The sequence below is a fragment of the Telmatherina bonti genome (genome assembly GCF_933228915.1).
Source record: "Telmatherina bonti genome assembly, chromosome: 4".
Taxonomy (NCBI): domain Eukaryota; kingdom Metazoa; phylum Chordata; class Actinopteri; order Atheriniformes; family Telmatherinidae; genus Telmatherina; species Telmatherina bonti.
In genome coordinates, this window is record NC_136622.1 from 38,835,686 (window position 1) to 38,861,141 (window position 25,456).

Genomic DNA, 25,456 nt, shown 5'->3' on the forward strand with positions numbered 1-25,456 from the left:
CAGACAGAGAGACAGACAGGCAGACAGACAGACAGAGAGACAGACAGACAGAGAGACAGACAGGAAGACAGACAGACAGACAGAGAGACAGACAGGAAGACAGACAGACAGACAGACAGACAGACAGACAGACAGACAGACAGACAGAGAGACAGACAGGAAGACAGACAGACAGACAGACAGAGAGACAGACAGACAGACAGACAGGAAGACAGACAGACAGGAAGACAAACCGACAGAGAGACAGACAGAGAGACAGAGAGACAGACAGACAGACCGACAGGCAGACAGACAGAGAGACAGACAGACAGGAAGACAGACAGACAGACAGACAGAGAGACAGAGAGACAGACAGACAGAGAGACAGACAGACAGAGAGACAGAGAGACAGACAGACAGAGAGACAGGAAGACAGACAGAGAGAGAGACATGAAGACAGACAGACAGACAGACAGGAAGACAGACCGACAGAGAGACAGACAGAGAGACAGAGAGACAGAGAGACAGACAGACAGACCGACAGGCAGACAGACAGACAGACAGACAGACAGAGAGACAGAGAGACAGAGAGACAGACAGACAGAGAGACAGACAGACAGAGAGACAGAGAGACAGAGAGACAGACAGACAGAGAGACAGGAAGACAGACAGACAGACAGACAGAGAGACATGAAGACAGACAGACAGAGAGACAGAGAGACAGAGAGACAGACAGACAGAGAGACAGACACAGAGAGAGACATGAAGACAGACAGACAGACAGACAGACAGAGAGACAGACAGACAGAGAGACAGACAGACAGAGAGACAGACACAGAGAGAGACATGAAGACAGACAGACAGACAGACAGGAAGACAGACAGACAGAGAGATAGAGAGACAGACAGACCGACGGACCTGCCTCCTGCAGGGCCATATAGGTTCAGTGTAAACTTTCATCTAGCTGCAGGGTAACTGGTAAACTCCCTACAAATAGAAAAATTCTCCAAAGGAAACTTCCAGACTCAAATGTTTTGTAATAATTAGACTGAACTAATTCTAGTTTCACTAGTTATAGTAGTTAAAGTAGTTCTACTTTTACATACTAATGTATATGAGCAATGCTGCAGCGTTTCCTTCCCACGGTGAAACTGATGTGGTCCTACCTGCTGTCTCATCTCCAGCAGCCGCAGACCCCAAGCGAGTCCAGGGACCCGAGCCGAGGCCCGACACACCTCACCTACAGCCGCCCACTGGACACCAACAGCAGCACGCCAGGTCAGAACCATCACAGAACACAAGCGGTAGACCAGGTCCAGGACCCTGGTCAAAACTGTAAAATGGTTTAAACAGAAAAACCCAAGCGGCAACCTCCGGCAGTAAAAAGTGAAGCCGATGTGGAAGTACATAAAACTGCAGTTCCCCCTTCATCCACTAGGGGCTGCAAAACAGAGCAAATCCCCATAGACTCCCATGTTAAAAAGACCAACTTCACAGCAGGAATAAACATGTTTACAGCAGAAATAAACATGTTTACAGCCTGGTTACAAAATCCATTTGAGGTTTAATAGGTCAGGTTTACCTTCATGACAACTGTGGGGGGAGTGAATTTTTTTCTAACTTGCCAGTTTAAAAGTAATTTAATCTCGAAGTTCAGCAGATTTAGGGGCGTGTCCTTTTGATTGACAGGTACCCGATCTCCTGCTTCAAGTCAGAAGAACGTAGAACAACCGCGGTTTTTAGCCGGTCTTTTTTAGCCGGTCTTTGCCCATATTTGTATTTTCCGCACGAGATGACGCGCATGACGCTGAACCAGAACTGTTTCTTACAACCTAATTGCAGGACTGGCACAAACTCCGCCCACTTATGCAGCTCAGCCAATGACTAATGGGATGGCAGGACCGCCCACCCCCACATCCTCGGATCCCCCACTGGGCCAACCTCCCCCTCTGGAGAGGACGCCACCCAATCACAGTGACTCTGACGGCGGGCCGTCCCACGCAGGAACCCGCAGGTCAGTGTTACCATGGCAACAGCGGTTGCTGAAGCAACCAGATGTGTTACTGAGTTTCTTCATGGTGAAGCTCGTCCTCTTCCTCTTCCAGGTCTTCTCTGATTGGTTACAGCAGCAGCACTCTCCCTGCCCTCTCCTCCTCCTCCCTCCTTCATCATCAGAGCTCCAAGTCTTCGGAGAGCGACCTGTCCACGTCCACGCTCCCCATCATGTCCACGTCCTCCCACGCCCTGTCCAAACTGCCCCTTTCTCAGAACTCCACCGGCAGCCATGCCCCTTACTCCTCCACGCCACCTTGCGCTCCTGCACAGCGCCCGCCGATGCCCCAGACCTCCGTCGCCCTGACCCCGCCCAGAGACGTCCCCGCCTGCGGCTTTAATGGCTGTCCTGCCAGTCACCAGGCGTCCTCCCCAGCCTCCCGAGGAAACCCGGGACTGGTGCTGCCCCTTAGTGGGGGGTCGGCCGGGACGCCATCTGCAGGGGAGCTGGTGCCGGTGGCGCTTGGGCGGAGTGAGAGCAGCGGTCTGGGTTTCAGTGTGACAGCGGGGGGGCAGGGGGGTCAGCAGGCAGTGGTGAGGCGGATCTGGGATCGCCGGCAGTGTCCCTCTCTGCAGGCCGGAGACGCCGTCGTGAAGATCAATGGCGCCGATGTGCAGAGTCTCAGCTTTGCCCAGGTGGGTCGGCACAGAGCACTCTGGGTAACGGTGGCTGGTCACATGACCCTGCTGTAGACCTGCTCCAGTAAAAGGAAATGTAACCCTGAGTTTGTGTCCTCCTCCAGGTCCAGAGAGTCCTGCAGGAACACACCAAGCAGGGGGAGGTGGTGCTGCTGGTCTACAGAGGAGGTGAAGGTCTCAGCTGGGTTCAGACTGCAGGATGCTGCCGTCCAATCAGCTGCCTGGACCGCAGCATCCAATAAGACCTGCCTTAAAACTCTGTGTGTGTTTTAACTTGGGCAGCACTTTGGGTAACTCTGGCCGATTTAAGCATGCTATGGAAATAAATCGGATATGGAACTTGGTTACAGGACAAACAGACTGCTGTCGTCCTTATTTCACAGTGTTAGAGTGAAGGATTGTGGGTATTTTCTGAAAGTCTGGGGACAAATCTGCAACTGCTATGCCCTCAGAGAAGATGCTGATTGGCTTATAAGATCATCAGCTTGTAAGTGATGGTAAAAGGTTCAGAACCTAGTTGATGGAGTTGGACCATCATTATTTCCTCTGTTTAAACTCTGCCAAGTACAGAAACAGTTGCAGATTTCTGATTACTGCCCCCTAGTGGCAACAAAACGCCACAACATGCAGACGTCATGTCAAGCACGTCACGCTGCAGACAGGGCTTGGAAAAAGTTGACGCAACATATAGAAACTGTCAATCAAGTTGGTAAATTTCCAATCACACAATTGATCACCAGTTTCCAGGAAAGTAAAACATGTCCACGACGGACTGTTTAGTTCTTCTTCTTCTGGGTTTAGTTTCCTGGGGTTGAGCCCGTTTCCACCTGCTGGTTTGGTACAGCTCGGCACGGTTTGGTACAGCTCGGCACGGTTTGGTACAGCTCGGTACGGTTCGGTACAGTTTGGCATGGTTTGGTACAGCTCGGCACAGTTCGGTACAGTTTGGCATGGTTTGGTACAGCTCGGCACAGTTCGGTACAGTTTGGCATGGTTTGGTACAGCTCGGTACGGTTCGGTACAGTTTGGTACGGTTCGGTACAGTTTGGTACGGTTTGGTACAGTTTGGCACGGTTCGGTACAGTTTGGCACGGTTCGGTACAGCTCGGTGCGGTTCGGTACAGTTTGGCACGGTTCGGTACAGCTCGGTGCGGTTCGGTACAGTTTGGCACGGTTCGGTACAGCTCGGTGCGGTTCGGTACAGTTTGGCACGGTTCGGTACAGATTGGCACGGTTCGGTACAGCTCAGTACGGTTCGGTACAGCTCGGTGCGGTTCGGTACAGCTCGGTGCGGTTCGGTACAGTTTGGCACGGTTCGGTACAGTTTGGCACGGTTCGGTACAGCTCGGTATGGTTCGGTACAGCTCGGTGCGGTTCGGTACAGTTTGGCACGGTTCGGTACAGTTTGGCACGGTTCGGTACATTTTGGCACGGTTCGGTACAGCTCGGTATGGTTCGGTACAGCTCAGTACGGTTCGGTACAGCTCGGTGCGGTTCGGTACAGCTCGGTGCGGTTCGGTACAGCTCGGTGCGGTTCGGTACAGTTTGGCACGGTTCGGTACAGCTCGGTATGGTTCGGTACAGCTCGGTGCGGTTCGGTACAGTTTGGCACGGTTCGGTACAGTTTGGCACGGTTCGGTACAGCTCAGTACGGTTCGGTACAGTTTGGCACGGTTCGGTACAGTTTGGCACGGTTCGGTACAGCTCGGTATGGTTCGGTACAGCTCAGTACGGTTCGGTACAGCTCGGTGCGGTTCGGTACAGTTTGGCACGGTTCGGTACAGTTTGGCACGGTTCGGTACAGCTCGGTATGTTTCGGTACAGCTCGGTGCGGTTCGGTACAGTTTGGCACGGTTCGGTACAGTTTGGCACGGTTCGGTACAGCTCAGTACGGTTCGGTACAGTTTGGCACGGTTTGGTACAGCTCGGTATGGTTCGGTATGATGTGGTTTGGGTCACAGTTTAGCTGATAAGGCAGTCTGAACCCAACTTAAAGTGGGCCAATCTAAAGAACCTCTTAAGAACTTTAACTGTTCTGTTCCAGGTCCAGTTTCGTCCCCAGCTGTAACCCCCAACCTTTACAAGCCTCTGTCCTCCCCCCACATCCCCAACAACGCTTCCTCTCACACCCCCACCTCAGCCGACATGCCTTCCCCGTCCACTAGTGCCTTGCCTGGGGGCGTCCCTCTGCTCAGCCAGGCTGGCTTGGCCCTTGAGAGTCCCAAAGAGGGCAACTTACCAGCTCCAATTACCCACCAAGGTAAGTGCACCAGAATCAGTACCACACACTGCTGAACAAAGCATCTTCAGCTTTCAGTGTGCTTCAGAAAAATCAGATCAGCGCATATCAGAGTTTCAGCAGCAGACCTGCAGTTCCACCTTCACCCTGTAAGACAAAAGTAAATAAGAGTTCCTCCTGCCATCAGTCTGACTCTGTTTCCTAGGGCCCCCTCCTCCTCAGATCCCTAATAGGCCCCCGATCTCAGCCCTCATCCAGAGCACCAGCTTCTTGGATTCTGTTCCCGTGACACTGACCTTGGAGCCCCGTGACCTGCTGGGAGTGGAGGAGAGCGCTGGGGGACCTCCTCCAGTCAGAGGGGGGGCAGTGACGAAGGACGGGAGAGGAGTAGCGAAGACGGTGGAGGTGGAGCTGAGGAGGCGGCAGGGAGAAGGCTTTGGATTTGTCATCGCCTCACAGGAAGCGAGTGGAGGTTAGCAATGTCATCATGTTGTTCTCATAGATGTGTGTGAGGTGACATGATACAGGCGAAGGGTCTGCACCTATAGAGACAAATTAGATTTCATTCACTCATTTACACAGCACCTCTTTTCACATATCTCAAATCCACTGTATGATAGGGATCAAACCACCAACCACAGAGAAGCCTGAATCTGTCCAAAAGTTAGCAGGAAGTTAGCCTAAATCTGTCCAAAAGTTAGCAGGAAGTTAGCCTAAATCTGTCCAAAAGTTAGCAGGAAGTTAGTCTGAATCTGTGCAAAGGTTAGCAGGAAGTTAGCTTGAATCTGTCCAAAGTTTAGCAGGAAGTTAGCTTGAATCTGTCCAAAGTTTAGCAGGAAGTTAGCTTGAATCTGTCCAAAGTTTAGCAGGAAGTTAGCCGGAATCTGTCCAAAAGTTAGCAGGAAGTTAGCCTAAATCTGTCCAAAGGTTAGCAGGAAGTTAGTCTGAATCTGTCCAAAGGTTAGCAGGAAGTTAGCTTGAATCTGTCCAAAGTTTAGCAGGAAGTTAGCCTGAATCTGTCCAAAAGTTAGCTGGAAGTTAGCCTGAATCTGTCCAAAAGTTAGCAGGAAGTTAGCCGGAATCTGTCCAAAAGTTAGCAGGAAGTTATCCTGAATCTGTCCAAAAGTTAGCAGGAAGTTAGCCAGAATATATCCTGAGGGAGCTGGAAGTTAGTATGAACATATATTCTGAAGGTAGCTACAGTTAGTCTTGATATATCTTGAGTTAACTGGACTTTAGTCTAACAATATCTTGAACTTAGCTGGATGTTGGGTAAATCTAAATATATCTGCAATTTCGCTGGAAGTTAGCCTAAGCATGGCACTAGAGAAATGCAAAAATGAGACCCTCACAATGCTTTCTGGCTTGTCCAGGTGGTAGTAGATGCATTTCAGGAGGTAACTGATGGCTTCCACAACTCCTACCTGGGGCTTGTAGGCAAAGTGAAGGAGGTCCAGTTGAGACCAAAGCGAGGGCTGGAGCTGCTCCAGAAAGATTCTCTCCAAGGTCTTTGTGATGTTGGAAGTTGGTGCCACAAGTGAAGTACTCCACAGTCTGGTCCAGTCATGTTTGCTCTGCTCTACGGAGCTTCCTGCGACTGCTGTCTAGTCTGGTTTAGCCCCCACCCCTCCCTGCTCTGGTTTAGCCCCCACCCCTCCCTGCTCTGGTTTAGCCCTCACCCCTCCCTTCTCTGGTTTAGCCCTCACCCCTCCCTGCTCTGGTTTAGCCCTCACCCCTCCCTTCTCTGGTTTAGCCCTCACCCCTCCCTGCTCTGGTTTAGCCCTCACCCCTCCCTTCTCTGGTTTAGCCCTCACCCCTCCCTTCTCTGGTTTAGCCCTCACCCCTCCCTTCTCTGGTTTAGCCCCGCCCCTCCCTTCTCTGGTTTAGCCCTCACCCCTCCCTTCTCTGGTTTAGCCCTCACCCCTCCCTTCTCTGGTTTAGCCCTCACCCCTCCCTTCTCTGGTTTAGCCCCGCCCCTCCCTGCTCTGCTTTAGCGCCGCTTCTCCCTGCTCTGGTTTAGCCCCGCCCCTCCCTGCTCTGGTTTAGCCCCGCCCCTCCCTGCTCTGGTTTAGCCCCGCTTCTCCCTGCTCTGGTTTAGCCCCGCTTCTCCCTGCTCTGGTTTAGCCCCCGCCCCTCCCTGCTCTGGTTTAGCCCCGCTTCTCCCTGCTCTGGTTTAGCCCCGCCCCTCCCTGCTCTGGTTTAGCCCCGCTTCTCCCTGCTCTGGTTTAGCGCCGCTTCTCCCTGCTCTGGTTTAGCGCCGCTTCTCCCTGCTCTGCTTTAGCGCCGCTTCTCCCTGCCCTGGTTTAGCCCCCGCCCCTCCCTGCTCTGGTTTAGCCCCCGCCCCTCCCTGCGCTGCTTTAGCGCCGCTTCTCCCTGGTCTGGTTTAGCCCCCGCCCCTCCCTGGTCTGGTTTAGCCCCCGCCCCTCCCTGCGCTGCTTTAGCGCCGCTTCTCCCTGCTCTGGTTTAGCCCCCGCCCCTCCCTGCTCTGGTTTAGCCCCCGCCCCTCCCTGCTCTGCTTTAGCGCCGCTTCTCCCTGCTCTGGTTTAGCCCCCGCCCCTCCCTGCTCTGGTTTAGCCCCCGCCCCTCCCTGCGCTGCTTTAGCGCCGCTTCTCCCTGGTCTGGTTTAGCCCCCGCCCCTCCCTGGTCTGGTTTAGCCCCCGCCCCTCCCTGCGCTGCTTTAGCGCCGCCCCTCCCTGCTCTGGTTTAGCCCCCGCCCCTCCCTGCTCTGGTTTAGCCCCCGCCCCTCCCTGCTCTGGTTTAGCCCCCGCCCCTCCCTGCTCTGGTTTAGCCCCCACCCCTCCCTGCTCTGCTTTAGCGCCGCCCCTCCCTGCTCTGGTTTAGCCCCCGCCCCTCCCTGCGCTGCTTTAGCGCCGCCCCTCCCTGCTCTGGTTTAGCCCCCACCCCTCCCTGCTCTGCTTTAGCCCCGCCCCTCCCTGCTCTGGTTTAGCCCCGCTTCTCCCTGCTCTGGTTTAGCCCCCGCCCCTCCCTGCTCTGGTTTAGCCCCCACCCCTCCCTGCTCTGGTTTAGCCCTCACCCCTCCCTGCTCTGCTTTAGCCCCGCCCCTCCCTGCTCTGGTTTAGCCCCCACCCCTCCCTTCTCTGGTTTAGCCCTCACCCCTCCCTTCTCTGGTTTAGCCCCCGCCCCTCCCTGCTCTGGTTTAGCCCCCACCCCTCCCTGCTCTGGTTTAGCCCTCACCCCTCCCTGCTCTGCTTTAGCCCCGCCCCTCCCTGCTCTGGTTTAGCCCCCACCCCTCCCTTCTCTGGTTTAGCCCCCACCCCTCCCTTCTCTGGTTTAGCCCTCACCCCTCCCTTCTCTGGTTTAGCCCCCGCCCCTCCCTGCTCTGCTTTAGCCCCGCCCCTCCCTGCTCTGCTTTAGCCCCGCCCCTCCCTGCTCTGCTTTAGCCCCGCCCCTCCCTGCTCTGGTTTAGCCCTCACCCCTCCCTTCTCTGGTTTAGCCCCCGCCCCTCCCTGCTCTGGTTTAGCCCCCACCCCTCCCTGCTCTGGTTTAGCCCTCACCCCTCCCTGCTCTGCTTTAGCCCCGCCCCTCCCTGCTCTGGTTTAGCCCCCACCCCTCCCTTCTCTGGTTTAGCCCCCACCCCTCCCTTCTCTGGTTTAGCCCTCACCCCTCCCTTCTCTGGTTTAGCCCCCGCCCCTCCCTGCTCTGCTTTAGCCCCGCCCCTCCCTGCTCTGCTTTAGCCCCGCCCCTCCCTGCTCTGTTTTAGCCCCGCCCCCTCATGCTGCCTCTCTCTCTCCAGCTCAGCTCTGCTCAGTCTCTCGTCTGCTCTCAACCTGCTTCATACAGGACAGAAACAGTAGGTGGACAGAGACAGACAGGTGGACAGAGACAGACAGGCGGACAGAGACAGACAGGTGGACAGAGACAGACAGGCGGACAGAGACAGACAGGCGGACAGAGACAGACAGGTGGACGGACAGGACGTGCAGTTGTTCTGGCCTTCTCTGGGTTCTGGTCCTGGACGGTCCATCATGTTGGAACGGCTGCAGTCGGCTCTGAAATCGGTCACGGATTTCAAACGTAAGTGGGACTCAGGTCTTTACATGTCTTCGTTAGGATGTGTGGACAGACGATATCTGTCTCTTGTCCACATCAAGATGTTCCCATGAGAAGGTTAGGTGTAGAGGTTTGTCAGGGTGAGTCCAGATGAAACTGAACAGGAGCTCAGAAAGACTGCAGACACAAAACATGTCCCTTAAGGACAGGTGGACATCTGGTTCATGTGTTTGTGCATCTCCACAGATGGAAGTTGTGGTTTTGTTTCAGGAGACCATATTTCCACTTGTTCTACTGTGTTCCAGGTGAATTAATCAAAGTATGTGTTGATTCTGACAAGCATGTGGTAAATTCCTGTGTCTCAGCTCCATACTGAGACCAGGTCTAGACCCAGTACATGTGAACTGGTCTTCTCCAGGTTCTGAATTCATTGTCCACCTTCATCCTCTCTTGTCTCCGCCTGGTTCCTCCTCCTCCTCCTCTTCAGTTTTTATCAGCTCTCAGGAATGTCTCAAATTGTTTCGCCTCATGGAAACCATCTGAACCTGTGTGTGCGTGTGTGTGTGTGTGTGTGTGTGTGTGTGTGTGTGTGTGTGTGTGTGTGTGTGTGTGTGTGTGTGTCAGTAGGACGCAGGTGAACTCACCTGCAGCCCAGCAACACCTGGGTTCACATCCATGACTTAGACATAGATGCCTCTTCATGAAAGGTTCATTACACCAAAATCTGATCAGATTGAGTATGAATGATTTCTATAAACATATGTCTTATTTGATTGATTAAGACTAGTTTATTGGTTTTAGTTAATATGGAGGGAAGCAGATATAAAACAAAAGAAATTGAAAAACTCAAGTTTAAAGAACATTTAACCATTTTAGCCTTCATACCAGTTGAAAAGAATAATTGAATAATTCTAAACTTTATTTAAAAAACTATGGAACTTCATACATTTGATTGAATCTAAAGTTTAATATGAACAAAAACAATAATGTTGATTGTCGGCTTAGATCATGTTTGTTTATCAGCTTCTGGATATCAGCTCCAAACTAGTTGCTAAAAGATTTTTATGAATTATTTTGAACTTAATCATTCACAACATTGTATTATATGTAATTTAAAGAATAATGGATTTGTTATTTATGGTATGGTTTCTAGTTAATATTGTTGTGACTTTTGTATAAAAAGACAAAATATATGTTTTAAACGTGTTTATACCAAAATATCACACACAAACAATAACACAATATAAACTGCAATGGTCCAATGTTATTTGGTCCTAACAACTGAGGCTAACTATTAAGGCTAACCTCCAAGGCTAACAACTGAGGCTAACTTAATTTAACCTCCAAGGCTAACAACTGAGGCTAACTACTAAGGCTAACAACTGAGGCTAACTATTAAAGTTAACCTCCAAAGCTAACGACTGAGGCTAACTATCAAGGCTAACATACAAAGCTAACAACTGAGGATAACTACTAAGGCAAACAACTGAGGCTAACTACTAAGGCTAACCTCCAAGGCTAACAACTGAGGCTAACTATTAAGGCTAACCTCCAAGGCTAACAACAGAGGCTCACTATTAAGGCTAACTATCAAGGCTAAAAAACGAGGCTAACTATTAAGGCTAACTATCAAGGCTAACTATTAAGGCTAACAACTGAGGCTCATTATTAAGGCTAACCTCTAAGGCTAATAACTGAGGCTAACTATTAAGGCTAGCCTATAAGGCTAACAACTGAGGCTAACTATTAAGGCTAACTATTAAGGCTAACCTCCACGGCCAACAACTGAGGCTAACTATTAAGGCTAACAACTGAGGCTAACTATTAAGGCTAACAACCGAGGCTAACTATTAATGCTAATCTCCAAGGCCAACAACTGAGGCTAACTATTAAGGCTATCCTCTAAGGCTAACAATTCAGGCTAACTATTAAGGCTAACAACTGAGGCTAACTATTAAGGCTAACAACTGAGGCTAACTATTAAGGCTAACAACCGAGGCTAACTAATAATAAGGCTAACAACCGAGGCTAACCTGGTGATACATTTACTCCTCAGTGTGATGAGGACTTGTCATTCCTACTGAAGTCTTCACGCAGTCTTGTACCAGTAACATTAAACTTGTGACCATTTATCTGACTGTAGTGCACAGCACACTTTAGCTTGTTTCAGCCTCTAAAGAGCCAGTTTGAACAGATCATTGGTGATATGATCAAACCTGAACAGAGCAGAGCACCAGAAGCCAGAATCAGGCACTACAGCAAAGCTCCAGTCAGGTGTGTTTCACTTACCACGTCAACCTGCCACCCGGAGCTTACAGCATCTTCAGAGCAGCAGAAGAACCCTTCAGGCTTCAGAATTCCCAGCACAGGAATTCCGATCCAAGTTCAGCTGGGTGGAAACGATGATGCAGCGTCTCTAGAATACTTCTGATCCATAAAACATTTTAAAACAACAACATAATTTCCCCACACAGAAAGTCAACAACACGAGAATTTAATTTAATGTTTTGTTCCTTTATGTGCACAACACCAGAACCAGAATCCAGTCTGAGACCCCTCAGATCCGATCCAGTGGTTCTGTTGAGGACTCCTTGTATCAGTGGCTGAATCCACATGTAGTGCTTTAAGTAACAAGAGGCCAAAATATTTTAGATAATCCAGGAACGTCCTCCTGAGACCAGATCAGCTGACTAGACTGCGACAGAGCTGCTCGGTTCTGGTTCGATCCGATCATCGGACCATTTTTTTCCTTTACATATATTTATACCACTACAGTATCACTTCTCACCTGGATGAAGGGGTCGTTGCCATGGAAACAGCTGTTACTCTGAGTAATCGTTTGTTTTCCTGGACTGTTGATATTTACTGATGTAAACATGTAAATATGTAAACATGTTTGTGCGTAGTGACGGTGTTACTGCGTGTGTGTTATGTAAGATTAAGCTGCCTGGTTTGACATTCAGCAGTCCAGATGTGTTATCTTGTTCCAGATGTTTAAACCCAACAAACAAACAGACTCTGAGCTCTGAATGAACTTTGATGTGTGCAGTAAACATGACAGGAAGTACGTCTGTGCAGGGCCGTGGAAATACTGAGGTCCATCTCTTCTTATGGTTCACACACTTCAAGAGACCAAAATCTGTTTAAAATGGAAGCAACAAACCACTTCCTATCATTCATCAGTTTAAGATGAAAACACGGAACGTGTTTATTGAAACTTTTGCTTTATTTCTGAACAATGTTCAGCTGTTTTTGCAGAGCCAACTTAGGAAACGAGACTACATTACACCATGTCCTGACAAAAATCTTCGATAAGAATCATCATTAAATATTCTACATACTATGCAAATTCATGAAACAGTTTCTGATTTGTGAAACTTTATTTTATTTGTGATATTTCAAGTCAGGTGTGAAGAGTTCAAATAATCACCGCTGATTTCGTGCGTGTAGTTGGACGACAAAATGTTAGCTAGTACTACAAGATGATGTCACCATTGTGCCACTTATGGTATCTAAGCCCCTCCCTTTCTGTGTTCTGTAGTTCTTTTGTTTTCAGGTGTTCAGCCAGTTGTAGATCGCCACGGCTCTTGTGCAAGTGTTTCCAGAAATATGAATTTGTTTCCTCAAATAGTAATTTGTTTTCTTAAGTAAAATTTTTTAAAAGAAATATATTGTTTCCTAAAACGTGAATTTGTTTTTATTCAAATGAAATTTGTGTTTTTAAAATTTAAATGAGGTTTTTGAAAATTAAATTTAGTTTTTAAATTCTGAATTGGTTTTCAAAATGTAATTTATTTTCTAATTTTGAAATTTTAATTTGTTTTGCTCTCCCTAGACACTGGAGCTAGCTCTATACTGAAGGAAAATGAACTGATGCTAACTAAGCTAACTTTGTGCTGAAGTAAACTAAGCTAAACTATGCTGAAACTATTAAAGCTAAATACACTGGAGCTAACTAAGCTAACTATGCTGAAACTAATAAAGATAAATACACTGGAGCTAACTAAGCTAACTATGCTGAAACTAATAAAGATAAATATACTGGAGCTAACTAAGCTAACTATGCTGAAACTATTTAAGATCAATACACTGGAGCTAACTAAGCTAACTATGCTAAAACTATTTAAGATAAATACACTGGAGCTAACTAAGCTAACTATGCTGAAACTAATAAAGATAAATACACTGGAGCTAACTAAGCTAACTATGCTGAAACTAATAAAGATAAATACACTGGAGCTAACTAAGCTAACTAAGCTAACTATGCCAACGTGAACAGGTAACTTTGTAAGAAAGCAAAGTGAGTTAACTGTTTGCTAAAGCAAACTGAGCTATGTGCTGAAGCTAAACGATCTAACATTGAGCTGAAATGAACTATACTGTGTTTTAAGCCTAATTAAGCTAACATTATACTGAAGCAAACTTAATTGTGAAATCATTTCTAATATTCAGTTAAATAGTTTGAACCTAAAACAAACTTCAGGTTTTAAAACCCCTTTTTTTTTTTTTTTTTTTTGTGATTTAAAGTAAAAATCAAATGAAGTTGGTCATTTTAGTTCAAACCATTTTCAGCTTATAAAGTAATATAGTCCTGATTTTCTTCAATATGTTTCTACAATTTGCTCAGGCCTTTTTTTTTTAACCCTCCTGTTTAATAACTCATGGTTAGAAAAAAGAAGATTTTAATCACATCCCAGCATTTAATTTTTAAATATTACATCAAAGATTTATAGGCCAGAAACATGCTGGTGCAGAGTTTTTTTTTAAAGGTGAAGTATTTTATTTAATATTCTGATTTATTTAAGAGCCCCTTTGAAACCCGGCTGCTTTATGTGTGTGTGCTGTGTGATTAGCCGAGTGGTGGCGTGCGTGCCGTACGGAAGATGTTCATCTTTCTATTAATAGTAGCAGTGATCCATAATTCAACAGGTTGAGTGTGTTTTACAAGTCCAGACACATACAAGCTGGTTTTCCTGCCCCTGTGATAGTGTTGTCAAAAAATTGTTACTCCGATACAAATCAATACTAAAATGTAATTTACACTGGTATCGATACTTGAACGCCACTTTCAGAACAGCCGCTTCCAACTATTTTGATTGGGCACTGCAGCGGGCAGCCCCTTCCCCTACAACAGCTACATGGTGAACTTAATGAATGTTTCTCAATTCAGGGTCTGAACACTTCCAAGTGCACAGACTGTATAAGCAAAGAAGTGTTCTACGTGGTCTGCACACCAAAGTGAGCTTACTGCCAGTAAAATGAGACGGTTTATCTAGTGGACGAGAATTACCCATAGTGCTCCAGTCCTCCGTTGCCTAGCAACTACACATGACAAGTTTATCTCATTACTGATCCCTTTCTTCCACAAAAAGACACAAAATATGTTTAAAGTGACAGGAAATGGTGCCAGTAATTAAACGTTGATTTCTTTTCCTTTGTGTGTAAATGAGCAACATGAGGCGGTTTAGACGAGCTCTCCTCTGGCTGACAGCTCATCCTGTCAAGCTGACGTTAACTTCAGTGGGAAATAATCCTGGTTAGACACATATACAGTCGTCCTCATATGTATTCATACCCTCCCATTAAAGAAGGAGAAAACTGCTGCCTGGGAAATAAGATGAAACTTACTAAAGTCAGAATAAATAAAAGTTTGATGAAAATCATGACATTATTTTCTAATTCTGGTTCAACAGAAAGATTTTTTAAAAGCAAACCAATATGATAAAATAATAAATGTTCCATCAGTCATAAACTAATATTCAGTAGAAGAATCCTGTGATGTTTCCAGTCCAGTCAGGTGTTTTCTGTTCCTCCCAGTCAGACTTCTGCACCTGTTGACAGGTATTTTGTCCCACTGTTCATCAGAAAAATGCTCTCATTAGTCCAGGACACATTTGTTTGTTTGTTTCTTTAACTCATTAAATGACAGTGTCTTATATGACTGGATTATAATTTAGTACATGTTTAATTATTGTTCCTTATTCCAGTCTCCAGTTATCTGAGTGACTGGAATAAATTCAGCCTTTTCTTTAATGAAAGGAGACGAAGACATCTGAGGACGACTGGAATGAAATCCATTGTGGTTATTGGACACAATGTCCTCCCAGCTCGTCTGCTGGGACAAATATGTGTGTTTATACATGAATATAAGTAAACGGTCTGGCTGGTGTGGTACCTACACCGTCGCTCTGCTGCTCATTCTGTTCTATCAGGAACGCAACGAATTCTGGGATAGGAGAGGGCGCTTAGGATGCATCTCTGGTAGCCTTCGTTTTGAGCTGATCTGGAGCCAAACGAAGGGCGGACTGGAAGGACTGGGAGGACTGGGAGGACTGGAAGGAGCATTTGAATTGAGACAGCACTTGGCCCCACTATCACATCTGCAGTCGATGAATCCACATTTGGAAGTGTGCAGAACCTGAACTGAGAAACAACCAATATTTACACTGGGGAGCACTTTCAAAGCCGGTAGAAATAGTGAAAAGGAAGATAGTTGTTTGGACTTTGAAGCGATACTTCACCTAATTTGCTTGTCGACACAAATCCAAACAGAACCACGTTATCCATGGAAGTGGACCAGAAATGGTTTGAAGCGGACCAAACTGTCACTCCAGATTATATGTAAAGAATCAGGAGCTGAGAAAGTTTCATTTCCTTTCTTTTCCAGTGTCCAGCATAACGGTTAGCAAAAGTTAATCTGCCATGTTTCCAACTTTGCTCCTCTCCCCATGCTTCACCAGTGTCTAAGGAAAAATCCATAGACCGAATGTGAAAGATGGACGGAGCCTTCGGCGGTAAAAAATGAAGCCTATGTTGAAGTAAATAAAACTGCAGTTCCCCCTTCATCCACTAGGGGCTCCAAAACAGCAAATCCCCATAGACTAATTCATTTATTCATTCATTTTCTAAACCGCTTTATCCAATTCAGGGTTGCGGGGAAGCTGGAGCCTATCCCAGCTGGTTTTGGGCGAAAGCCAGGGAACACACTGGACAGCTCGCCAGTTCATCGCATGGATCCCCATAGACTCCAGTGTTAAAAATACCAACATCACAGCAGAAATAAACATGTTTACAGCAGGAATAAACATGTTTACTGCCTGGTACAAAAATCCATTTTAGGTTTAATAGGTCAGGTTTACCTTCATGACAACTGTGGGGGGAGTGAAACTTTTTCTAACTCGTCCGTTTAAAAGTAATTTAATCTCGAAGTTCGTCATATTTAGGGGCGTTTCCTTTTGATTGACAGGTAGCCGATCTCCTGCTTCAAATCAGAAGAACGTAGAACAACCGCGGTTTTTAGCCGGTTAACAACGTGACTTAGCTTTAGCCCGCTTACCTCCGTTAGCTGGTTAGCTCCTGTTATCTCTGGGTTAGCTCGGTTAGCTCGGTTAGCTCTTAGCTACAGAAAGCTCAAGTTTGCTCGATGTCAATCATCCACCATGACGCTCACAGCCCCCCTCTCAGCTCCACCTCTTTGACCATATTTGTATTTTCCAGGTGAGACGACACGCATGCCCCTGCCAAGATGGTGATGGTAGGAACCGCCCACCGAGCTTCAATACAGCTCTTCAGAAACCTACGGGTGACGTCACCGAGGCTCCGCCCATCTTTTATATACAGTTTATGGTTTATTCTCCAGTCGAGTCACCATATAGTATCGTCACTATTCTAAAGGGTTATCTCCTCAGCTCCGCCAGGATGTGGTGTCGTATCACAACTCGTCCCTTTGATCGCAGAGCCAGTAGTTCCTCCCATATATAAGTGGGGAAACTGGCTCTTGATTGCATTTTAAAGTTGGAAACGCACAATCTCTTTGCAACAAGAGTAAAAGAAAATTGAGGAAACAAGTTGCAAAAGGTTGAAAAGAGCTACAAGTGTGAGAACTACTGGAAAGGCAGCCATCCCCACAGCGCTATGGCAACAGAAGTTCCAGTGAAATTGTTTGTAACATCGGCAAATATGCTCAAGAGTTAAAAACCTCACAGAAACCCAAACCACTTCAGAGACCAAGTCTGAGGTCAGAATAACTGGACAGAACCATACAAAAACCTGAACCAGGTACCAGAGAATAATAATTCCTATTAATATATATTATCAGGTTCTGTCAGCTTTGATCTGCAAGCGAAATTAACATAAATGATACATATAAATTTGTAATTAAGGATAATTAGACTTACAACCTCATGTTTTCATAATATATTTTTTTTAAATGTTATTTAATGAAATATGAACATAATCTACTTGTTTGTAGTAAAATGGTGTTAATTTTACTGGTCCAGCTGGACATCAGAACCTGGACTTCATCAGAAAACCTGTCCGGATTTCCTGCTGTCCAGGTTTTATCCTACAAATTGAGACACTGAAGTAGACGTGTGTGTACTTAGAAGTCTGTAGGACTTCTCAGATCTTTGACAGCAGGGAACTGCGTCAGACTGAAGAAACAAAGTGGTTTCTGCAGGACAGGGTGAACAGGATCCAGAGAGGCCAGAGCGGGGCCTCCTGTTTAAACATGGCAAGGGGGGGTAGAGGTTCAGCTGATAAGGAAGTGCTGAGGTCAGCTTGTTCACTTGGTGGAGGAGTATGATGTTTTCCAGGTTGATGGGTGTTTGAGGGCCGTACTTTCTGCACTGTTGGTTTTATCATCATGTGGATCAGCGAACTGCTTCAGGTCTGGTGTCAGCTGCTGCTGATCACATTCGCATAATAGTCCACAGAGATCCTTTCCATCTGCCAGATGAACCAAACTGAACACAGCTGAACCAAACCTAACACAGCTAAACCGACCCAAACCAAACCAAACCCAGCTAAACCAAACCAAACCAAACAAAGCTGAAGCGAATGACCTAAACCAAACCAAACCCAGCTAAACCAAACCAAACCAAACCAAACAAAGCTGAAGCGAATGACCTAAACCAAACCAAACCCAGCTAAAATGAACCAAAACAAACAAAGCTAAACCAAACCTTGCTAAACCGAACCAAACAAACCAAACCGAACCAAGCTAAACCAAACACAGCTAAACCGAACCAAACCAAACAAAGCTAAACCAAGCCTAGCTAAACCGAACCCATCCAAACCAAACCAAACCAAACCAAGCTAAACCGTACCAAACCAAAACCAGCTAAACCAACCCAAACCAAACCCAGCTAAACCAAACAAAACCAAACCAAACAAAGCTAAACCTAACCCAGCTAAACTGAACCAAGCTAAACCAAACCCAGCTAAACCAAACCAAACCAAACAAAGCTCAACCAAACCAAACCCAGCTAAACCGAACCAAACCAACCCAAACAAAGCTAAACTGAACCCAGCTAAATAGAACCTAGGTAAACCGAAGCAAGTTAAACTAAACCAAACCAAACCAAAACAAACCAAGCTAAACCGAAGCAAGGTCAATTAAAGCTGCAAGCAGCTGTGAAGGCCCCCCACCTATGGCGTTGCTTGGCCTATTGATACCGTCTACCCTTGCAACTTTCCCCCATGCTTCTCTCGCCCACACCTGCTGCCAGATTGGACATCAGGTCATTAGGGCTTTAAACTGAGTCACTTCCTGTTGCCAGTGGGAGGGGCTTATTTGTACTCCAATGATTGAGAAGCACACATGTTCAGGATCGTACTACCATCATATGTAGTAAATTTAATGCAGATATGTTGTCTTATGTGGGAGTTATATTAATATGTTTCTCATGGGAATACGTCAAACTTTGACGCCCCACCCCTCCTTCACACCTTGAGTCATGTAAACATTGAGCACAACAATTTTTTTTTGGTTCGCCTTGTCATGTAGAACATGTATATCAATTTTCATCAAGAGTGAAGACATGCATTGGCAAGGCACTGAAAATAGGTGGTGCTGTTGTCATGAGAACCCTCAAATACATCATATTTTCCCATTCCAGTCGGGGGGATACGCAATATTTGTTAAGATTTCGGGCATGTTCAGGCCCCCAAAAATGCAATTAATTTGCACCAAGAATAAGAACAGAAAACAACTGCATAGGCCTTTGCATGCCTACGGTGCTCAGACATAATAAAACCAAACTGAACTGAACTGAACCTGGCCAAATCAACCTGAACCAAACCAAGCTAACCCAAACCCAACCAAGCTAAACCAGACTTGAAGAGAGGCAAAGAGGTGTGTTAATCCTTGTGTTAAGAGATCAATAAAGTCAAGTCCAAGTCTAAACAAAACATCCATCTATCCGTCTTTCCATCCATCCATCCATCTTCTGCCGCTTATCCGGGGTCGGGTCACGGGGGCAGCAGCCTAAGCAGGGAAGCCCAGACTTCCCTCTCCCCAGCCACATTTGCGGGGGGATCCCGAGGCGTTCCCAGGCCAGCCGAGAGATATAATCCCTCCAGCGTGTCCTGGGTCTTCCCCGGGGTCTCCTCCCCGAGGGACGTGCCTGGAACACCTCACCAGGGAGGTCCAGGAGGCATCCTGACCAGATGCCCGAGCCACCTCAACTGGTTCCTCTCGATGCGGAGGAGCAGCGGCTCTACTCTGATCTCCTCCCGGATGACTGAGCTCCTCACCCTATCTCTAAGGGAGAGCCCGGCCACCCTGCGGAGGAAACTCATTTCAGCCGCCTGTATACGAGATCTCGTTCTTTCGGTCACGACCCACAGCTCATGACCATAGGTGAGGGTAGGAACGTAGATCGACTGGTAAATCGAGAGCTTCGCCTTCTGGCTCAGCTCCTTCTTCACCACGACAGACCGGCGCAGAGCCCGCATTACTGCAGACGCCGCACCGATCCATGAACCATAAAACAAAATAAACAATACTGAACAAAAACAGGGTTAATGACAGCGGATGCTTCTGTCCAGGTTTCTCTGACTGGCTGCTAGCAGTCTCAGCTGGTCATGTGACCTCTCTGGTCTGTCGGCACTGAAGCTCTTTGTTTCTATAAGCAGCAGAGACTACTTATTACAAAGACTAACATAGCTTCAGTGTGGGGAACAAAGGAAGGCTTCGCTCAGTAGAAGCCCATCGGTTATATCGGCGGCCTGCAATGTGGCATTCCTTACATGGAATATCATGTCTCACCGAACTCCGGGTGCTAATTATACGCTGTCCAAAGTTAGACATCTGTTGTTGATAGTTGCTATGTTAGCAGACACCGTTGTTTAGTAAGTGCAGAGGTTGACCTTGCAGCAAATCTAACTCCCAGATTTCCAGGTTTTGTTCTCCAGGAATGAGAGATTAGTTCTTCTGAGGCAGAAAATCTTTCTGGGAATTTGGCCCCCAGGTCTGGATCAGGGCTTTAAGACAAGAATTTTCTTCCAGTTGGCTCTGAGGACCAGAACCTGGAGTTCAGTAAGATCTAGGTGTCTGATGTTCAGATGAAGAAGATTCAGGAGAATTTACTCTGACACAGCAACAAATGTGGGTTCTGACATGTAAGATTCCAGAGACCTGTACAACGAAGCTGGATTTCCTCTTGTGGAGGTAACTTTAGGGTTTGCGTACTACGACGCTGGTTCGCTTCTCACCGGCGTAAATCACCATGGTAACTTCCACTGAACGACTACCAGCTTCGGACCAGGCTAAGTTCTGGATAAAAGATCAATGAGTATAAAAGCTCAACCTTCTGACCAATCAGATCTCTTGGAAAAGGCTCTACTCATTCCGACGACGTTGGTGTGCACATGTTGAGAGGTGCTGAAGAGAGAAAGTTATTGGGAACAGACGCATCCTGTTAATGAATAAAGATGTTTTTCTTCTTCTTCTGGAAGAGAAGAAGAAAAACCAGGATGCGTCGGGAATAATGATGTCACTCATCCAGAACTGCACAACCACGGATCTGGTCTGGATGATGCGTTTAAATTCATCATATTCGTGGTGATGTAGCTGCTCTGCAGGGTTTCTTCATGTTTCTGATTGGTTAGAAGCTGCAAGCTCCGCCCCTTTTATGTGAGCGCGCTCTGATCTTGATGGTTGGATTTAATAACCAGATAGGTAGTACCGCCGATCCAGATCCAGAATGTCTGGGTGAGACAACCAGGAAACGGAGATATCAGGATGTTGATCTGGCTTCGTAGTTCAGGTCTCAGGCTTCATGCAGACCTGGTTGCCATGGAGATGACTTTTATTTACTTTGGAAGGTGACAGAAACACCAGGCTGGAAGCCTTGCAGCTGCTGGACGGATCAGAACGTCTGATTGATTCTGGTCATTTCTGAGACTCAGACAGTAAATGTATTAGGTTGTCATGGTTACAAGAATGTTTATCCATCTCCCAGCCCCCTCCGTGATGTCACACCGCTTTGTGACGGTGCGGCGCGGCAGCCCAGCAGCGCGCAGCGGCCAGATCCAGCCAGGAGACCAGCTGGAAACGGTGGAGGGTAAGCCTGTTTCCGGTCTGCAACATCGAGACCTGGCCCAGATCCTGAGGAGGGCAGGAAACACACTGCGGCTGAGCATCATGCCTCGACAGCGTACGAAGACACACACACGCCATGAACACAAAACACACACACTCAAACATAACCAACACATCTCCTCACTTTCTCTTCTTCTGTCTCCACAGAACCATCATCCTTCTCAGACGGAGCTGACCTCCACATCGACAGCCGCCTGATCAAAGGGTCACGAAGGAGGTCAAAGGTTAGATCCGGATCTAGGTCCAGCAGTACCATCTGCAGACTGGAAGGGCTCCAGCAGAACTTGGGCTCTGGTGTTACCGGGTCCACAGTTCTGAGTGCTCTTTGCTCTGTTCTTTACAGGAGGAGTCCAGGTTCTACAGCGTGGATCTCGAACGAGGTCCGACTGGTTTCGGCTTCTCCTTGAGGGGGGGCAGTGAGTACAACATGGGACTATATGTTCTGGGTCTGATGGAAGGGGGGCCGGCCCAACGCAGCAACAAGATCCAGGTGAGCCAACATCACCAACAGTCACAGGTAGATGTGAGAAAATAATTTGTTTAATCAGAAATAGTTCAGCAAGGTGGGATGTTCACCGCCTGCTCGCTCAGGCGAGCAGGTCTGAAGGTATGGCAGCTGAACTCATCGACTTTGGACCCAACACTTCTTTGTCCAACAGTAAGGCAGTGAGAAGGAGGTAACCAGGAGGAAAGCAGGTGGTAACCAGGTGGAAAGCAGGTGGTAACCAGGTGGAATGAAGGTGGCAACCAGGTAGTCAGCAGGTGGTAATCAGTTAGAAACCAGGTGGTAACCAGGTGGAAAGCAGGTGGTAACCAGGTGGAAAGCAGGTGGTAACCAGGTGGAATGAAGGTGGCAACCAGGTAGTCAGCAGGTGGTAATCAGTTAGAAACCAGGTGGTAACCAGGTGGAAAGCCAGTGGTAACAAGGTGGTAACCAGGTGGCAACCAGGTGAAAAGCAGGTGGTAACCAGGTGAAAAGCAGGTGGTAACCAGGTGGAATGAAGGTGGCAACCAGGTAGTCAGCAGGTGGTAATCAGTTAGAAACCAGGTGGTAACCAGGTGGAAAGCCGGTGGTAACAAGGTGGTAACCAGGTGGCAACCAGGTGAAAAGCAGGTGGTAACCAGGTGGAAAGCAGGTGGTAACCAGGTGGAATGAAGGTGGCAACCAGGTAGTCAGCAGGTGGTAATCAGTTAGAAACCAGGTGGTAACCAGGTGGAAAGCCGGTGGTAACAAGGTGGTAACCAGGTGGCAACCAGGTGAAAAGCAGGTGGTAACCAGGTGAAAAGCAGGTGGTAACCAGGTGGAATGAAGGTGGCAACCAGGTAGTCAGCAGGTGGTAATCAGTTAGAAACCAGGTGGTAACCAGGTGGAAAGCCGGTGGTAACAAGGTGGTAACCAGGTGGCAACCAGGTGAAAAGCAGGTGGTAACCAGGTGAAAAGCAGGTAGTAACCAGGTGGAAAGCAGGTGGTAATCAGTTGGAAAGGAGGTGGTAACCAGGTGGAAAGCAGGTGGTAAGCAGGTGGTAACCAGGAGGAAAGGAGGTGGTAACCAGGTAGAAAGCAGGTGGTAAGCAGGTGGTAGCCAGGTGGAAAGCAGGTGGCAACCAGGTAGAAAACAGGTGGTAGCCAGGTGGAAAGCAGGTAGAAACCAGGTGGAAAGCAGGCGGGAACCAGGTGGTAACCAGGTGGAAAGAAGGTGGTAATCGGGTGGAAAGCAGGTGGTAACCAGGTGGAAAACAGGTGGAAAGCAGGTGGCGACCAGTTGGAAAGCAGGTGGTAAACAGGTGGCAACAAGGTGCTAACCCGGTGCTAACCAGGTGGAAAGCAGGTGGTAACCAGGTGGAAAGCAGGTGGTAAGCAGGTGGTAACCAGGAGGAAAGCAGGTGGTAACCAGGTGGAAAGCAGGTGGTAAGCAGGTGGTAACCAGGAGGAAAGCAGGTGGTAACCAGGTGGAAAGCAGATGGCAACAAGGTGGAAAGAAGGTGGCAACCAGGTGGAAAGCAGTTGCTAACCAGGTAGTAAGCAGGTTCTAAACAGGTGGAAAGCAGGTGCAAACAAGGTGGAAAGTAGGAGGTAACCAGGTTGAAAACAGGTGGAAACCAGGTGGTAACCAGGTGGAAAGCAGGCGGCAACCAGGTGGTAACCAGGTGGAAAGAAGGTGGTAATCGGGTGGAAAGCAGGTGGTAACCAGGTGGAAAACAGGTGGAAAGCAGGTGGCGACCAGTTGGAAAGCAGGTGGTAAACAGGTGGCAACAAGGTGCTAACCCGGTGCTAACCAGGTGGAAAGCAGGTGGTAACCAGGTGGAAAGCAGGTGGAAAGCAGGTGGTAAGCAGGTGGTAACCAGGAGGAAAGCAGGTGGTAACGAGGTGAAAAGCAGGTGGCAACCAGGTGGAAAGAAGGTGGTAGCCAAGTGGTAACCAGTTAGTAACCTGTTGGAAAGCAGGTGGTAACCAGGTCGAAAGCAGGTTGTAACCAGGTGACAACCAGGTGGTAAAAAGGTGCTAACCAGGTGGAAAGCAGGTGGTAATCAGTTGGAAACCAGGTGGTAACCAGGTGGAAAGCCAGTGGTAACAAGGTGGTAACCAGGTGGAAAGCAGGTGGTAAGCAGGTGGTAACCAGGAGGAAAGCAGGTGGTAACCAGGTGGAAAGCAGGTGGCAACCAGGCGGAAAGCAGATGGCAACAAGGTGGAAAGAAGGTGGCAACCAGGTTGTCAGCAGGTGGCAACCAGGTGGAAAGCAGGTGGCGACCAGTTGGAAAGCAGGTGGCGACCAGTTGGAAAGCAGGTGGTAACCAGGTGGCAACAAGGTGCTAACCCGGTGCTAACCAGGTGGAAAGCAGGTGGTAATCATTTGGAAAGCAGGTGGCAACCAGGCTGAAAGCAGGTGCTAACCAGCTAGTAAGCAGGTGCTAACCAGGTGGAAAGCAGGTGGCAACCAGGTGGAAGGCAGGTGCTAACCAGGTGGAAAACAGGCAGTAACCAGGTGGAAAGCAGGTCGTAACCAGGTGGTAACCAGGTGGAAAGCAGGTGGTAACCAGGTGGAAAGCAGGTGGTAACCAGGTGGAAAGCAGGTGGTAACCAGGTGGTAACCAGGTGGAAAGCAGGTGGTAACCAGGTGGAAAGCAGGTCGTAACCAGGTGGAAAGCAGGTCGTAACCAGGTGGTAACCAGGTGGAAGGCAGGTGCTAACCAGGTGGAAAACAGGCAGTAACCAGTTGGAAAGCAGGTCGTAACCAGGTGGTAACCAGGTGGAAAGCAGGTCGTAACCAGGTGGAAAGCAGGTGGTAACCAGGTGGTAACCAGGTGGAAAGCAGGTGGTAACCAGGTGGAAAGCAGGTCGTAACCAGGTGGAAAGCAGGTCGTAACCAGGTGGAAAGCAGGTGGTAACCAGGTGTGTCCCTGTGTTCCAGGTATCTGACCAGCTGGTGGAGATAAACGGGGACAGTACGGCAGGAATGACTCACAGTCAGGCGGTCGAACAGATCCGAAAAGGAGGAAACCGCATCCATCTGGTTCTGAAAAAGGGAAATGGATATGTTCCTGACTACGGTGAGATCTACACACCTACCTGAGACCTACCTGAGACCTACCTGAGACCTACCTGTCCACTGCCTTTCCTGCTCTGTCCTTCTAATTCTTCCATGTTGCTTCTCTAAGGAGGGTTTAAACCTGGTTGTCATGGTAATTCCCGGCAGGATGCAGCAGCCAGACAGTAGACTCAGGCCTTGTCTACACATTGGAGCATTCTTTCAGAAAGTTCCCACCAAAGTGAAGATTTACGAAAACTGGGCTTGTAGACGTTCATAAGCAGAATTTTAGGTTTGAAACATCACTGCCTGTGACAAAAACTACTTGTCACATGTGCAACCAGTGTTTACATTCAGAAGTGACATGGATGCCGTCCAAATGAGCTAAACAAGCGGGATATGCTGCTCAGTGTAGAAGTATTTCTTTTGAAAGACCAGGTAGTCTCAAGTTTTTTTACAGGGCCGTATTCGGTTTTACGAACACCGCAGGTGTATAGATGGCCTCAATCAAACTTTCACTTATAATAACTTGTGATGCAGATTAATTCGTATGATGAGGATTCATTCTTTCATTCATTTTTCCAACCGCTGAAGCCTTTCCCAGCGATAATTGCTTTATTGTTT

At 47.9% G+C, this 25,456-nt stretch overlaps 1 protein-coding gene across 1 annotated transcript in view; it reads left to right on the top strand.

Annotated features, from left to right (window-relative positions):
- The window catches only part of LOC306754595 (membrane-associated guanylate kinase, WW and PDZ domain-containing protein 3-like), a gene marked incomplete at both ends in the record, with an annotated part of 305,465 nt that overhangs the window by 222,085 nt on the left and 57,924 nt on the right, over window positions 1-25,456 (top strand). The window contains 10 exons of the mRNA XM_079238612.1: window positions 1,167-1,257; window positions 1,822-1,993; window positions 2,085-2,667; window positions 2,775-2,838; window positions 4,715-4,930; window positions 5,115-5,381; window positions 21,166-21,360; window positions 21,453-21,529; window positions 21,649-21,795; window positions 24,716-24,854. Of these exons, the coding sequence (XP_079094738.1) occupies window positions 1,167-1,257; window positions 1,822-1,993; window positions 2,085-2,667; window positions 2,775-2,838; window positions 4,715-4,930; window positions 5,115-5,381; window positions 21,166-21,360; window positions 21,453-21,529; window positions 21,649-21,795; window positions 24,716-24,854 (1,951 nt within the window). The remainder of the gene's footprint in view (window positions 1-1,166; window positions 1,258-1,821; window positions 1,994-2,084; window positions 2,668-2,774; window positions 2,839-4,714; window positions 4,931-5,114; window positions 5,382-21,165; window positions 21,361-21,452; window positions 21,530-21,648; window positions 21,796-24,715; window positions 24,855-25,456) is intronic.